The 15,646-nt window shown below is 41.0% G+C and overlaps 1 protein-coding gene across 2 annotated transcripts; it reads right to left on the bottom strand.

Annotated features, from left to right (window-relative positions):
• Window positions 1-4,076: 4,076 nt before the first annotated feature.
• Window positions 4,077-8,845, bottom strand: LOC121799447 (cationic amino acid transporter 2, vacuolar-like). 2 transcript variants are annotated; one of them, XM_042198816.1, is made up of 14 exons: window positions 8,363-8,845; window positions 7,823-8,024; window positions 7,203-7,287; window positions 6,823-6,963; window positions 6,618-6,736; window positions 6,381-6,477; window positions 6,121-6,293; window positions 5,950-6,016; window positions 5,632-5,790; window positions 5,269-5,545; window positions 5,049-5,160; window positions 4,823-4,935; window positions 4,671-4,746; window positions 4,077-4,587 (listed from the first exon to the last, which is right to left on the bottom strand). In XM_042198816.1, exons 1-14 carry the CDS (start codon window positions 8,520-8,522, stop codon window positions 4,431-4,433), a joined length of 1,938 nt encoding a protein of 645 aa, XP_042054750.1. In that variant the 5' UTR covers window positions 8,523-8,845; the 3' UTR covers window positions 4,077-4,430. The 2 variants fall into 2 exon arrangements, with proteins under 2 accessions (XP_042054750.1, XP_042054751.1); XM_042198817.1 differs by having other exon boundaries at window positions 5,049-5,157.
• Between the last annotated feature and the right edge of the window lie 6,801 nt (window positions 8,846-15,646).

Here is a 15,646-nt window from a genome sequence, read left to right as displayed (position 1 = left end):
ATGTCGGCTCCCGTGGCTCCGCTTTGGTACTGAGCCGCTTCATTCTTGTATATGCCGCAGAATCGTTTGACCTCTCTGTCGGCTCGGTCAAAGTGAGCGCGTAGCATCTTATATGTGCGGCCGAGGGTCTTTTTCGGCTTAATCTCGTGGTAGGCCTCGGTGACCTTTTCCCATAAACACTTCCGGGGTTGTTGATTCCCGACGATGGGATCGTACGAGACGCTGATCCAGGCGTTGTACACCGCCAACGTTTCTTTGTGGCCATACGGATGCCGGCTTAGATCCTCCGCCTCCGCCCTGGAGCCTCCCCCGCCTCGGCCTTCTTCCGGAGATGGTTGAACCGGATAATCCTCCCGAATCTGGGATAATCCCTGCGAATACCGCGGGCGGAGGGACGGGCGTATGCATCAACATCAAAATTGGGTGGTTGGTACCCCCGGCGTGCCCGAACCTTGGGTGACCGGCGTCGACGAACCGGAACCACCCAATGTGTTGTACATGCTCCCCCAGTCGCCGAACGCGTTGAGATCCCAAGCGCCGGAGCCGCCACCGCTGGAGTTTCCGTCGCCGGACATTTTGTGATTAGATGTTAGATGAAAATTAGAGAGGAAATGAAGATGAATTTGGAAGAATAGATGTGTAGTTGTGTGTGAAATGATGATGAATTACGAGTATTTATAGAGTAAAAAAATAAAATAAAAATAAAAACGACTCTTTTAAACGGTAACATTACCGTTTCACTTTTTTAAATTTTTTTATTTAATTCACTTTTTTTAAAAAAATTAATTATTGCGTCAGCGTGACGACGCCCACTCGCAGGCCGGCGAGTGGTCGTCACGCATGGCCTGAGAGCGCGCCACGTCAAATCGGCGCGTGGCGAGTTGTCCCGCTTTACGTCCCGGCAGAACGAGTTTCGTGACTAGATGGTGACGGGCTGAGGATGAGACGGGGCGCCGCAACGCGTCGCGCTGCCGTCCCGTCCCTGCGTGACGGGTTCCGGGCCACCCGCGTGACGCGTTGCGGGTGGCCTAAGTATGTGTACATTTCAAATTCTCTATGCGTTTTTTCCACAGTAATTAATACTGTAATTAATAAATTTTCTATATTTTATTGACTCTATTCTGCTCTCTATATGGCCGCTTCAGACTTCAAAAATACATCTGTGTATTTAAAAGGCTAATGCTCTATAAAAAAATTTTAGAGAAAAGATAAATGTGCATAAATTGTATATAATATTTTTAAATTAAATTAAATTTAATTAAAATTTAGTTTTATTATTTATTGTATTACATGTAAAAATAAGAAAGAAGTGATACAGGAAATTTATGTCAAATAACATTATTTCGAACTTGATTCGAATTAATTACACAATATTTAGTAAAAATATATTTTTTCTTAAATTTATAAATATTTAACTTAAAATTTTAATTTTTTTCAAAGTGTTGCAAAATGATTAGTATTTATTTATTTTAATTCAATTAATGTTTATAAATCGATTTTCAATGTAGATATTTAAAAAGTTCGACTATGTACGTACAATTATGTACGTAGCATCAGCAGTGGCGCGGAATTCTCAGCGGAATTCCCAAAAACACATCATGCCACGTCATACGGACTTCCCACTGCACAGTGGCGGAATTCCCCTGCGGAATTCCCGACAGAATTTCCACATTAAAAAAATTCACAAATTCACAAATTAAACAATTTTCGGAATTAAACAATTTATGGAAATAAAATTTCAACACAAATAGGGGAAAAAATTCCATTAAAAAAAGAAAAGTACATTTCACCAAATTAAAAAAAAATACATTTCAACGACGACCCCTCCGCTGCCATACTTCTTCAATAATATTCTTTTGGAGTCGAACATGGGCATGTTTTTGGCGCATGTCGGCAAATGCACAGACTCGATCGACTTCGTCATGGGGTATCCCCATGCGTACATTGCAGCTGGTCACGCCGTGGCTTGGACCCGCAGCATCAGCATCATCATTGGCCCAATCAGTCAGTGCTGGACCTTCATCTTCGACAATCATGTTGTGCATGATAATACATGCGTACATGATGTCGGCGATGCTGTCAACGTACCACAACCGTGTTGGACCCTTCACTGTCGTCCATCGAGCCTGGAGCACACCAAATGCCCGCTCCACATCCTTGCACGCTGCCTCCTGACGTTGGGCAAAGTATATCTTCTTTTCATCTGCTGGGCACCTGATCGTCTTCACAAAGACGGGCCACATCGGGTATATCCCATCCCCCAAATAATAGCCCATGTTGTGTTGTTTGTCGTTGGCGACGAAGTTGACGACCGGACCGACTCCCATGCACTGGTCGTTGAAAAGGGGCGACGACTGGAGGACGTTGATGTCGTTGTTCGACCCGGCTACTCCAAAATAGGCATGCCAAATCCACAAACGGTAGTCAGCTACCGCCTCAAGGATCATCGTGAGATTCTTGGCCTTGCAACCAGTAGTGTACATCCCTTTCCAGGCAGCGGGGCAGTTCTTCCACTCCCAGTGCATACAATCTATGCTGCCTAACATCCCCGGGAACCCGTGTTGATTCCCGTGCATATCCAACAGAGCCTGACAATCTTCGGGGGTAGGCTTCCGAAGATACCTATCCCCGAATATCTCCCTAACGCCCTGACAAAAATACTTCAGGCACTCTCGGGCAGTCGTCTCGCCGATGTGGAGGTACTCGTCGAACATGTCGGTCGCGCCTCCGTATGCCAGCTGTCTGATTGCGGCAGTGCACTTCTGAATCGGCATGTGGCTGGGTTTACCAGCCGCATCCTCCCACACCCTGAAATACCCGTATCGACGCTCCAAAGCGCCGACGATACGCGGAAAGTGCGGACGATGCATCCTAAACCATCGCCGGAATAGGTTCTCCCCAAACCGTGGCTCCGGCGCAAAGTAATCCGCGTACAACTTACGGTGGGCAGCGAGGTGGTCTCGGGGTACTATAGTGCGACGGTGGATGGGTCGAGGCACCGTCGGCGCCGAGGCCGCTTGTTCATCCCTCTCCCCGGCATCCCGCACACGTGCGTGAATCAGCCGCATCATGTGTTCATAATGCCCATCACCACCACTACCACTACCACTACCACTACCGGCCATTACGGATATATAAAAGAAATTTAGAGAGAGAAAAACTTGTTAATACAAGTGGTGCGAATGAAGTGAAGTTCAACGGGATGTATTTATAGGAACCGAAAAAAAAAACATTTAATGCAATAAATGGGAATTCCGAGGAAAGCCGCGGAACTGTGAATTCCTCGCGGGAATTCCGTATTCGTGCATGATATGCACAATGGCGGACGTCCGCCACGGAATTCCCGCACGCCGGTGGGAATTCCGCAGTGACGTCCGTCACTGCTGATGCTCTTAGCTGAAACGTCAAATGTTGTAGTACTAGATAGTACTCCCTCCGTCCCGCACTACTCGCACGTTTCATTTTCGGCACGAAGATTAAGGAATGAGTGTATAGCAAAGTCAAATATTACGGCTGTATGTGAAAATTTTTACTAAAAATGGAAATAGTGCAAATAACTTGGGACGCCCAGAAAGAAAATAAGTGCAAGTAGTCCGGGACGGAGGGAGTACTAACTTAAAATTTGGTTGGTACTCACTCACGGTAGTGAATTTAACATGAGTTTAGTTTTTTTTTTAATTAAATATGCCGTAACATATAATATTATGTAGTTGAACAAAGCGTTCGACATAAAAAATAACTTGGTTTTGGAAATTACTGAAGCGGAACCGAACCACAAGGTGTTTCGCGGTTCCAGTTCAAAAACCGAGGGTTTCAGTTCCAAATTGACAGTTTTCCAACGGCTTTTACGTTTCCAAACCTCTGGTTTCTGCTAGTTTTTTGTGGTTTGGCTCGATTATACGATTTTCCAGCGGTTTCGTCATAGTTTCGATTCTGGAATTTTGTAACCTGAAACGAACCACGGTTCCAAAAATAATGTTTTGATTCCTAAAAAATCTCGCGGTACCAGTTCGAAACCATAACCGCCAGTTACAGTTTCACGGTTAACCATCTAAACCATAAACCTCAAGCATCTCTAGGTACAAGTCCACACTATTTACACTGAAAGAAGCACGAAAAATTGTTTAGAACATTAATCCAATAACAATACCATACTATTTACAGATTGTTGGTACAAGTCCATTGCAGGACTGACTGAACAAATATGTGCTATTCACAACACTATAATGCTTTTTTTTCCCTTTTTCCCTTTCTCTTTCTTTATCTTTTCCCGTATTAGCTATGAACTGAAATTCAACACAGTAATGTCCAATATGGCATCATATGTAACAAAGTTGGGTAATCTGAGAGCCCAGATATGCCTCATCATTGGGTGAATTAAACTCCTCCATACTTAAACTACATGAGTGCTCTTCTTCAGAGAGACCATCTCATGGGTGAGGTGCTGAGACGCTGTCGTAGATTTCATCAACGTGAGCTGCAGGAACGTAGATCACATTCTGCAACGAGCTGTGGTTCCGGCCATAAAAGGCATAGACGAGCGCACCAATCGCCAGCCAGACTGATACACGCATCCAAGTATCACCGCTGCATATTTGTCCCACTTGAACCGTTATAAAGGAAGAAAACATCGAAGATTCCTAAGCTTTAACTTATGAATAAATACTCACCCAAGGTTGATTAGTAGATAGACATTGATCAGAATGCTGGCAATAGGCAGCAATGGAACGAACGGGCAAATGAATCCTGAAAGAGAAACGACACTTCTATGACCACATTTACTCGTGATAAAAACAATGCGCAAAGATCTTTTCTGACATACCGCCTGTGTGGCCAAAACTGTGCCTTGCATCATCTTGGTCGATCCAAGTAAGGACTATGAGACCGGACAGAAGGAGAACTCCACCAACTCCACATAGAGAATACCGATAAGTGCTGGAATAAATTATGTTTATTTGGTTTAGAAATTCGTTTCAGGGAATCATAACATGGGAAAACCTAACATACATTTGAAATTCCTGCACTAGCGATGATTGTACCAAACGTACCTAAATAGGGTCCGACTTGAAGCAGCAGAAGTTAGAATGAGCACACCAATGCACGTGCACGTGATTGTCCAGCCAGCAATAGTCCGCCGGTTCTCTTCACTGGTGAAACCTGCTGCAAGGTTTAGAAGAAAAGTGAGATTCAGAAACTAGAGACAACGGAATAAAGATTCAACAAATGCTTATTAGAAGCAGTGAGTATTCCCGAATTGGAGGAACTTACAGTTCAACTGCACAGCTGCTTTCTCGAGAAGGGGATCTTCTAAAGGTGTTTGTTCGCTGACTAGAACTGGAACGGTGGTCTGTGATGTAATAGCTTTAGCATCGAAATCATCTGCATCAGAATCTATTAGACCAGTGGTGCTCCTATATTTTGAAGAAACTGAATCTATTGCTTCCTGAAGTGATGACGGGATTGGAACAACATCCGGTGGAACATATCTCAGGATCAGCACGGAAATTGCCACCATAGTAAATGCAAGAAGTGTGCCAACACTAACCTGCAAGTGGAAACATAACGATAAAGACCAGTATAAAGAATTCTATAGAATATGGAACTTGACAAAATTAACAGTAACCATCATACCATTCCAGATAACGCTTCGACATCCATGAAAAAAGCCAATAGTGCTGCAAGACAACCCGTCACTATGGTGCTCTTCAGTGGAACTTGTGTTTTTTTATTGACTTCTGAAAAAAATGATGGTAGCAATCCATCTCTGGCCATTGCCATTAGTATTCGTGGCTGAAAATACAAACATAAAAAAATTACTGATCTCAAACTAGTCCAGAAATTGTTCTATGCATACATCTGCATACGGATCATTACATAAACGCACGATACGGTCCAATGATTATGAAGGTTGACACATACCAATCATTTTTCGAGAAAAATTATAGTTACCTGTGGAAGCATTGAACCCATCAATGTTGAACAAAGAGCAGTACAAGCTCCTATTGTTACTATATACCTACATTACAACCAATTAGAGACATGAAAAAAGAGCTTAGCATTTGAATGGACTAAGCCAGAATAGATTCCAAATGTAAGACCATGATACAGCTATCTACTTACGCAGCCCAGTTACAACCCTGACTAACAAATGCCGAGGAGATGGGAGTGTCCGGATCCATTGCAAAATATGGTACTAAACCAACAATGACTGCAGAAACCAACATGTACAGGGCACAACATATTGATAGAGCAAGACCAATACCCATGGGCAGATCTCTCTGAGGATTCTTGACCTGCATATGGATAAAATTCCAACATTAGATTTCCGAGCAATCAGACTACAATCTTTAGAAGAAAATTTTTGAGATAATATTCAATACCTCTTCTGCTGTACTAGCAACTGAATCAAACCCTATGTAGGAAAAGAAAACAGTTGAAGCACCAGCAAGCATCCCATCAGCCCCAAAAGGAAAATATCTGAGACAAGTAATTGAAATTATTTCCTAACTTCAAGAAGAGTTTCCCATATGAATAAAAGGATCCAGATATAAAAGTGTAGTTTTGAAAAAAAGAAAAAGAAAAGGAAACCAAATACTTAGGCAAGAAAAGTCACATACCCTGACTGAAGTTGGTAACCAGGCCAGCCAGTCTTGAAACCCAAATATCCTCCGGCTACAATGACGAAGATCAAGGCACAAATATTTGCTGCAGTGACAATTCCTTGGACAAATGTACTCTGCAGAAATCATCTACAAGTAAGTTACAGTAGTCATCAGGTGGAAAGAAATTTCTTAGAACAAAATTAGGAGTTTAGAAAGAGACCTCTTTAATTCCCAAACTGAGAAGTCCAGTGACCACCAAAACTAAGACGGCTGCACAAGGGTCGACTACAACATCAATCCCAGGGATGGTATAGCGAGCTAGAAACATAGGGAGGCTATCTGCCCCCCCAAAAAGCATGGCCTGAATGAGAGAAAAAGAGAAGAACAAAATCAAGACAATAACAAGGTAATTGCTATTTTCCATATGTTTGGACTCTAGATAGCAATAAATGATCTATTGTGAAGCAAAAAAAAGTTTGGAGCTGTAGGAGTAAGATCTCCCATTATAATAAAGCTACAGAATTCCACTTGACAAATAAATCAGAATTTATAACACTCACAACTTCACCTAATAAAGTGAGAATCAGAGAGAAAGCACACCAGATTTGGTGATATGCCACGGGCAACTGCCGAACCTCCTATTGTATATTCCAAAATCAATGCCCAACCAATCAACCAAGCAACACTGCATGAAACATTTGTTTAATCGATATTTCCACAAGTCAATAAGTAAACAAACTGGTCTTCTCAGCAGTTCCACTAGTGGTTGAGCTAAGTTTCAAGTTCAGATCTCGTGGGCTCGTGGGCATAAGTTTCAAGTTCAGATCCCTACCAAGACCTTTTAGATCAAACCGTTAGGTCAAATCTAACGCACAGGACTTTCCTAGTGGAGTTTCTACTGAGCAAAGAAAAATATTTGTTGGACATTCTCTATATCTTTTCTTTCTTAATAAACAGTCCATACATTGTGCCATTGGGAAGACACTTAGCAATTCCTGTTGGCAGCTAACCAACTAACAGAATGGAAGTCGGGCCTTTTAATAGAGTGGAGGAAATGGGCAGCGGAATTACCACCGAAATCTAAAAATGATTAAGATACCATATTGGAGCATTGAATCAAAAGACACATCATCTATCTACTTGGATCCCTAAAATTCAAGATAGGAAAGCTGTACATGAAGCAAAAATTCAGCAAATCAGACAGTTTCAAACATGTATACCCTTCTCCAACGCAGATGTAAGAATAGTGATAGGCACTTCCAGCAGAAGGGCAACGACTAGATAGCTCGGCATAGCAGAATGCAGAAAGAGCAGCCGCTATTCCAGCAATCAGGAATGAAAATGTAAGCGCCGGCCCTGAGTGCTCTCTTGCAACAGTACCAACAAGAATATAAACTCCAGCACCAATAGTTGATCCAACTCCTGCAACTCAAAACACCAATTCATCAGCACATCCATATGTATACCCTACAAGAAACCTTTATTGCATAGATCATAGATCATAATTCAATTCATATCCCCAGATTTCTATCACAAGATTCAAAAAAGCACAAATATTTTGACCTATAAATCGAAATACTGCCTTATAAAACCCCCCAAAAAAAGACAATCAAACTCCATAGAACCAACTCCACCACATACATCATCAGCAAAACATCCCGCAAAAAAGAACTAAAACTCTAGAAATTGAAAAGCACAAGTTATTAGTAAAACAAAACTAACTGAATCCAATAAAAAGGAGAAACGAAAATCAGTGATACCTATCGCTATGAGATGAGGAATAGTGAGAGCCTTGGCCAAATGATGATGAGACGACGACGTCTTGGCACGATCAGAATCAACCTGCTTCCTCCTCACGAGAGACATGAAACCGTAATTTCCATTACCACTGTCATTCTGGGCATCACTGAGAAATCCCATCGGAACCCACGAGATATCTTGAATCGGGTGTCTCAAAATCGATTTTCTTGCCAAGTATGAACTTTTTTCTAAAAGAGAAACTAAAACTTGGCCGATTTCTCTTGATGGTTTAGAATTGCATACAAGCAAGAAAATCTAGAGGAAACGCTGATTGAAAACGTTATAAGATCAGAGCAGCCCCAAAGACTGAAACTTTCGAGAGTTATGGGGTTTGGGGGAATTGGGAGAGGATGGAGGTTGCTGTTGCAGAGATTCGGCTTGAGACGGAGGAGACGAGATTCTGACGGAATTTTTGTTGATTTTTGTGGGTTACCCAATGAAAGTGTTATGTATTTAAATATACTCTAGTCCACTCATTTTCTTTTTTTTTTTTTCATTTCGTCGATCAGATTCCAAATCCCAATGTATATAAAATACTACTTCTACTCCACTTATCATTATTATACTGTTAATATTAAAATCTACATTATATTTTACATTAAATATATAATACTCACGGTCCAAAAAAAAGTTCGACAAATTTGGTAATCATATGAGCATCCATGATAGATGCCCTATTAGGCCCTACTCCATAGTAATTATCACATCAGCATGTCTCTTCTTTCTACAATGATGATATCCTAATGGGAAGCCTAATCAATTAAACTCAAATCAACTCAATTTACATTTAATTTTTAATATTATTATTTTTTATTTTTATTTTTAATTTTAATTACTAAAATACCAAAATATATTATATTAAATATCACAAATTTTAAAAAATAACTACATTACTTAATTAAAGAAAAACTACATCATACTTAATTAAAAAAACTACATTACTAAACTAAATTTCTAAATTCATAAAAACATAACTAGTCATCGAAATTTAACTTCTTGCTCAAAGTGAATGAGGGTTAGGGAATTGACTTGGATCCATTCTTGAAAGTGTGAAAGTAAGAGAATAGAAAGAGAGAGTAGAGTAGAGAGTATTGTGTGTAAAGTGTGTGAAAAAAGTGAATGAGGGGTATTTATATAGGTTTAATAAGGAATTAAAAAAAATTACAAAATCGAGTTCTTTGGGCTCGGACGCGGCTCTACAATGGGCACCCGAGTGGGACGACCGATATTTCGGTCGAGAGACTCGGGCGCCCGATGCATCGGAAGCTTGCAATGGATGCCCGATGGTGCACGAGCCTGATCTCACGCGATCGGGCGCCAGATCGGGTATCCATTGTAGATGCTCTAAGGATTGTAGTGTGCAATTTGTAAAGCTAAAGAGATAAGAGAAAGTAAAAGACAATAAAAAAATAAGTGTTAGATGAATGTGGCTTGTGAGATCCACATTATTAATACTTTATCCGTTCTGCGGTAGTTGGGGCGTTTCTTTTCAGCAATTTAAGAAAAATTGTGTTAAGCGAGTCAAGTAGATGAAGAATAAAGTAGTAAATGAAAAATGTAAAGAGATGAAAAGAGAATAAAGTGGGGGATAGTAAATTAAGTAAGAAAAAATGTGTTGACTTTTATGAAAAGAAAAAATGACTCCACTACTACAAAACGTACCAAATGACTAAATGACTCTATTACTATGAAATGAATAAAATAATATTTAATTGTTAAAATTTTATATTTAGATTTAATCTAATTTTGGGAATGATATAAAATAGTAAAACTAATTTACTAATTGATACTGTACTTTCTTTGTATGCAATGATATAAATGCTGTTTAAAAATTTAAAACAGATGGAAATAGTTTATAGTAGCTTACTTTGAAGCATATTTTGATTGGGTGGTAGTGACTAACTCAATGGAGTATATTATTGTGTAGCCGTAAAATTAAAAAGTATAAATGCATGGATAGGGTGACGCGGTGCACTTTGTCAAGTTATACTAATATTTGCGTGTACGTAGAGAGGAATAAGATTCCATAAGGATTAGTCAACAAATTTAATATTGCATTTTTAATGTAATTTGAGTTTCTATTTGTGGACAATGTATTTTTTAATATGCAATGGAGATAATTATAATGGACGGAACGAGATTGTGGAGACACCTAGAAAGTTATATGAAAAAGAGCATCCACAAAGGTACCTAGCGCATAGCCTAGCCGAGCCCCGGCGCTAGGCGGTGCGCTCAGCGAACCACTGTAACCGCCGAGCCGGTTTCCGGAAAAAAAATCGCCTAGCGCTAGGCGATGTTTGGGCGCTGGGCGATCCGCTCGGCGCCATTGCAGGCTCCGGATCGCCGAGCGCATCGCCCAGCGGATTTTTTTTTTTTTTTTAATTTTCGAAACACTATTTATACACGCTTTGCACTTCATTTTCATTCGCACCAGTTGTTTTAACGAGTTTTCTCTCTATCTTAATTTTTGTACAAGAGCAACAACGCGAAATGAGTAACGCGGGTGGTAGTGGGGGGATGCTGAGGAGTACGAACGTCGAATGGCCAAAGCATTGGATGCCTACACGACCCGCGAGATAAACCAATGGATGCAAAGAGCCTTGCAGCCGGCGGTACCTCGACCTCGCCCAGTTGTCCACCGCCGAGAAGTGATTGATCATGATCACGTAGCTGCACATCAGCGCCTATACGGAGACTACTTCACAGAGGAGCCGCGGTTCAACGCTAACCTTTTCAGGCGACGTTTTAGGATGAGCAGGGCCCTGTTTATGCGTATTGTTAATGCTTTGGAGCATCGATATCTGACAGACCCTGCCACACACCTATTCAAAAGTGCACTGCGGCAATCCGACAGTTGGCCTACGGAGGCGTGATGCGTATTTTAGAGTTCTTTTGCCAATTCACAAAGATTATCAAGCTTAAATATTTTAACTCTAATAATACTACAATACTGCAAGAATACAGTGTCGTAGTAGTATTTCAAGTGTCGATCCACAGGGAGATGAGAGATTGATTATACTTAAAAGCATACAAAAGCATATAAAGGTTTGATTTTTGATTTTGAAAGTTGTTAACAAATTAGAGTTACTAATTCTACTTAATCTTCAAACGAGAAAACGAGTCACTCCAAGTTGCTCACTAAACTTGTATTGTTTTACACCATTCACACCGAAACATACGAAGGGATTCTAAACATCAACCTAATCGCGTGCACAAACATGTCTGCGACGAATAGTTCACAGTCAGCTGAACACTTGTTCCATGAACCAATTTTCAACGATATTTAATTCCTACGGAAGCGCGAGAACAAAGACCATCTACTATAATCACCTACTTAATTCACTATCAAATTATCCTTTGAACAATTCTAATTTAATAGCATACCAACAATCAATCAATCCTAAACTATGTTAAAGAGACAATAGTTAAGGAATTAACAACACTACATCTTTAGCAAGAAAACGTAGAGTTTAATCATAGCAAACATTGTTGGTATCAAAACACATGATTCGATGGTGTGAAAACATCCATACAAGCCTAGATTACAACTTGGAGCAACATGAAGAGATTAGCCTAAACACATGGTAGAATGTAGAAATAAAACCATAGGCATTATGCTCTCGTTGAGTGGAATCGGGATTCAGAGACGGATCGTCGGAATAATGGTCAGAATTTCTTCCTTCTCTCTTTCTCCCCTTTTCTCTCTGTGTTTTTTCGTCCAAAAACCGTGTGGCCATCGCCAAAAACCGTCCCAAAAACATATAGGAAAATGCTGTAGCAGTTGCGCAGACAGACCCGGCCGGGTGTCATTTCCAGGCGGGAAATTCACCCGGCCGGGTGATTGTTTCAAGGGGCTCACTGACTCTTCAACCCAGCCTTCATCGGACCCGGCCGTGTGTAATTTCCAGCCGTGAAATTCACCCGGCCGGGTGTCTCTTTTTGAGGGACTTCTGGACTCTTTACGCTGTTCGACTCTCACCCGACCGGGTATAGTTTCAACAGGAAATTCACCCGGCCAGGTGATACTTTTCCGCAGGTATTCTGGACCCTGACACTTCAACGGTCTCGTGCTCATCCCGAGCTTCATTCCATGTCCCGTTTTCACCAACCGTTCCACTTCCTAAACCATGAAACACGAAGCACTAAACCATTTAACTCATACAAAACAATAGGAATAAAGACATGCTATTTTGATTCACATCAAATACCCCCAAACTTATTTGCTTGCTTGTCCTCGAGCAAGATCTCCTAGGACACAAAGTTTCAAAGCTCAACTCACACAAATTTCTTTATAACACAAAGAATCAAGTAAGGATATGAATAGCAACATCTAAACCCGCAACATTTCCAATTAACAATTCCCACTCTCAAGAACCATCACTCGTCCACCTAGAACTTCAAGGCAAGGTGCACTTCAAAGTAAGTCCAAGCATGAGATCATACAACTCAAACCGTCATCATTGACTCGTCAAGCATTACTTAGCACATAGACTCGCAGATTTCAAATCAAACTTCATTAACTCTACCAAGTTATTTACAAAGCATCCACAAGCATCAACAATAAGGTCCAAGGTCTTAATTCAAGGTTGTAATGGGGCTAGGGATGAGGTAAGAAAAATATGGATAGTGAGCTCAAAGACTACACATTTGAGTGCCAAATTCTTCCCTCCTACAACTTCCTTCCAAAGATCAAACAACAAAATATTACAACCAAATTCTCGCTCCCCAAACTTGAGATCAAATCTAGACAAGATTACATATTACACAAATAGAAGCTCTAACTTTATTTCACAAACTTTTTTTTCTTCATTTCTTTTTTTTTTTCTAAATAAGACCTCGACTCTTGCAAATTTGGAGGTCGTCTTTTTGTTTCTTTTTTGTTTCTCTAAGAACCTCATTCTTTTCACATTACATCAAGTCTAAAAAATGTCTACACTTTACAATTCACCACCCAACACTCAAAACTCAAATCACCAAAGCTCAAACTTGTTTTTAGCACCCAAATAGTAGCAAGGTCCATTGATGAGGCTAAAATGAGGCTTATTTAAGTGGCTAAGTGATTGGCTAAGTGTTTACACAAATATTAGGGAATTAAGCTCAAAGTGGCTTCTAGGGGATCATGTATAGGACTAGGCATGTGATCATTTGGCCATGGAGTTCATCCTAGTGTCTTATCCTCCCATATCATTAACACAAATGAATGCAAGCACGCAACTCGATAAAGCAAATCGATCCAAAATAATTTCCACAAGACATATGACTTTTATACTCTCCTCAACTCAAGAAATCGGATGTAGTCACAACATGCTCTTTCAAATAAATTCATGCACAGATTCTATCCATCCTACGCTTCAAAGATCAAGTAAGATCAAGCAAGATTTCCCAACCAGAAAGCCGAAGATCTAGCATGCACCCGCCAATTACATGATTCACAACACTTTAGCATATAATACACCCAATAAACATGCATCATGCATAAAAAATCATTCAACTTCAAACAACCCCCCCAAACTTGAATGCTTCATTGTCCTCAATGCAAGCAAGGAAGAACATAAAAAGTAAAGGGAAAGAATACTCCCCCAAACTTGGCATGATATCCATAGTGCATTCGGGTGGGAGGGCGGGTGTATATTTCTTTGTGGGTGTGCTTCCTCATAAGCTCCCATGTGAATTCTATCTCCATGTTGCTCCTACAAAAAGAACAAAACTACAAAAAGAAACACTCAATTCAAAATAAATGTTAGAGGAAAGAATTGAGCAAACAAAACCTCCAACAAAAGAAGCCAAAAATAAAAACATAAAAACTTGGGTTGCCTCCCAATCAGCGCCTTTGTTTATAGTCGCTGGCTCGACCTTCTTCATCCTTGATCTACACTCTTGAGTCCACTAGTGTAGTCACTTCCTCTGTCTCCATGCCTCCTTCAACTCCAACATAGGCCTTCAATCGTTGGCCATTCACCTTCCAAATGCTACCATTTTTCTGATCTCGAACATCCACAGCACCATAGGGGTATACCTTGTGCACCACGTAAGGACCCCACCATCTTGACTTGAGCTTGCCCGGAAACAGTTTAAGCCGAGAGTTGTACAAAAGGACCAGTTGTCCCTCATGGAATTGACGAGGCTTAATGGCTGCATCATGTATCTTCTTAGCCCGCTCCTTGTAGAGGTCAACGCTCTCATACGCACGGAGTCTAAACTCATCCATCTCGTTCATGTCGCACATCCTCTTCTCGGCCGCAGCATCATAATCCAAATTAAGCTTTTGCAAAGCCCAAAAAGCTTTATGCTCAAGCTCTACCGGCAAATGGCAAGCTTTCCCAAAGACCAATTTGTATGGTGAAGTTCCAATCGGGGTCTTGTACGCCGTTCGATATGCCCACAAAGCGTCATCTAGCTTTTGAGCCCAATCCTTCCGAGACGGCCTTACAACTTTCTCAAGCACCCGCTTAATCTCACGATTGGAGACTTCAACTTGACCACTCGTTTGGGGATGATAAGGGGTAGCAACCTTGTGTTGAACACCATATTTTCCAATGAGGTTTTCAAATAACTTATTGCAGAAATGAGTTCCTCCATCACTGATAATCGCTCGTGGTGTCCCAAAGCGGTTAAAGATGTGATTTTTGATAAATTTCAATACCACTTTAGCATCATTGGTTGCCGAGGCCACTGCTTCTACCCATTTGGACACATAATCAACAGCTACAAGAATGTACTGTTGCCCATTAGACTTGGGAAACGGTCCCATGAAGTCTATTCCCCAAACGTCAAAGAGTTCTACCTCGTGAATGTTGTTCATTGGCATTTCATTTCTCCACGAGATATTGCCGGTTCTTTGGAAACTGTCACATCTCTCTACATAGGCTTTTGCATCCTTGAAGATAGATGGCCAAAAGAATCCGGACTGAAGCACTTTAAATGCTGTTCGACGTGCTCCAAAGTGGCCGCCATACAACGAATCATGGCATGCAGACAAAATCTGAAGGTGCTCATGCTCTCCAACACACCTTCGAATCACTCCATCACTACAAATGCGGAAGAGAAACGGATCTTCCCAAACATATGTACGGGTGTCACTCAAGAACTTCTTCTTTTGGTTAGAAGACAACCCTTCTGGTATAAAGCCCGTGACAAGGTAGTTCGCCAGATTAGCAAACCACGGCACATATGTTTCCCGAGCCTCCACTTGCAACACTTGCTCGTCGGGAAATTTCTCATTTATCCTTTTCTTTCTTTCATCT

This window comes from Salvia splendens, chromosome 4 (genome assembly GCF_004379255.2).
Source record: "Salvia splendens isolate huo1 chromosome 4, SspV2, whole genome shotgun sequence".
NCBI lineage: Eukaryota > Viridiplantae > Streptophyta > Magnoliopsida > Lamiales > Lamiaceae > Salvia > Salvia splendens.
The sequence above is the reverse complement of the archived record's forward strand: the minus strand, read 5'-3'. Positions and strand labels throughout refer to the sequence as shown.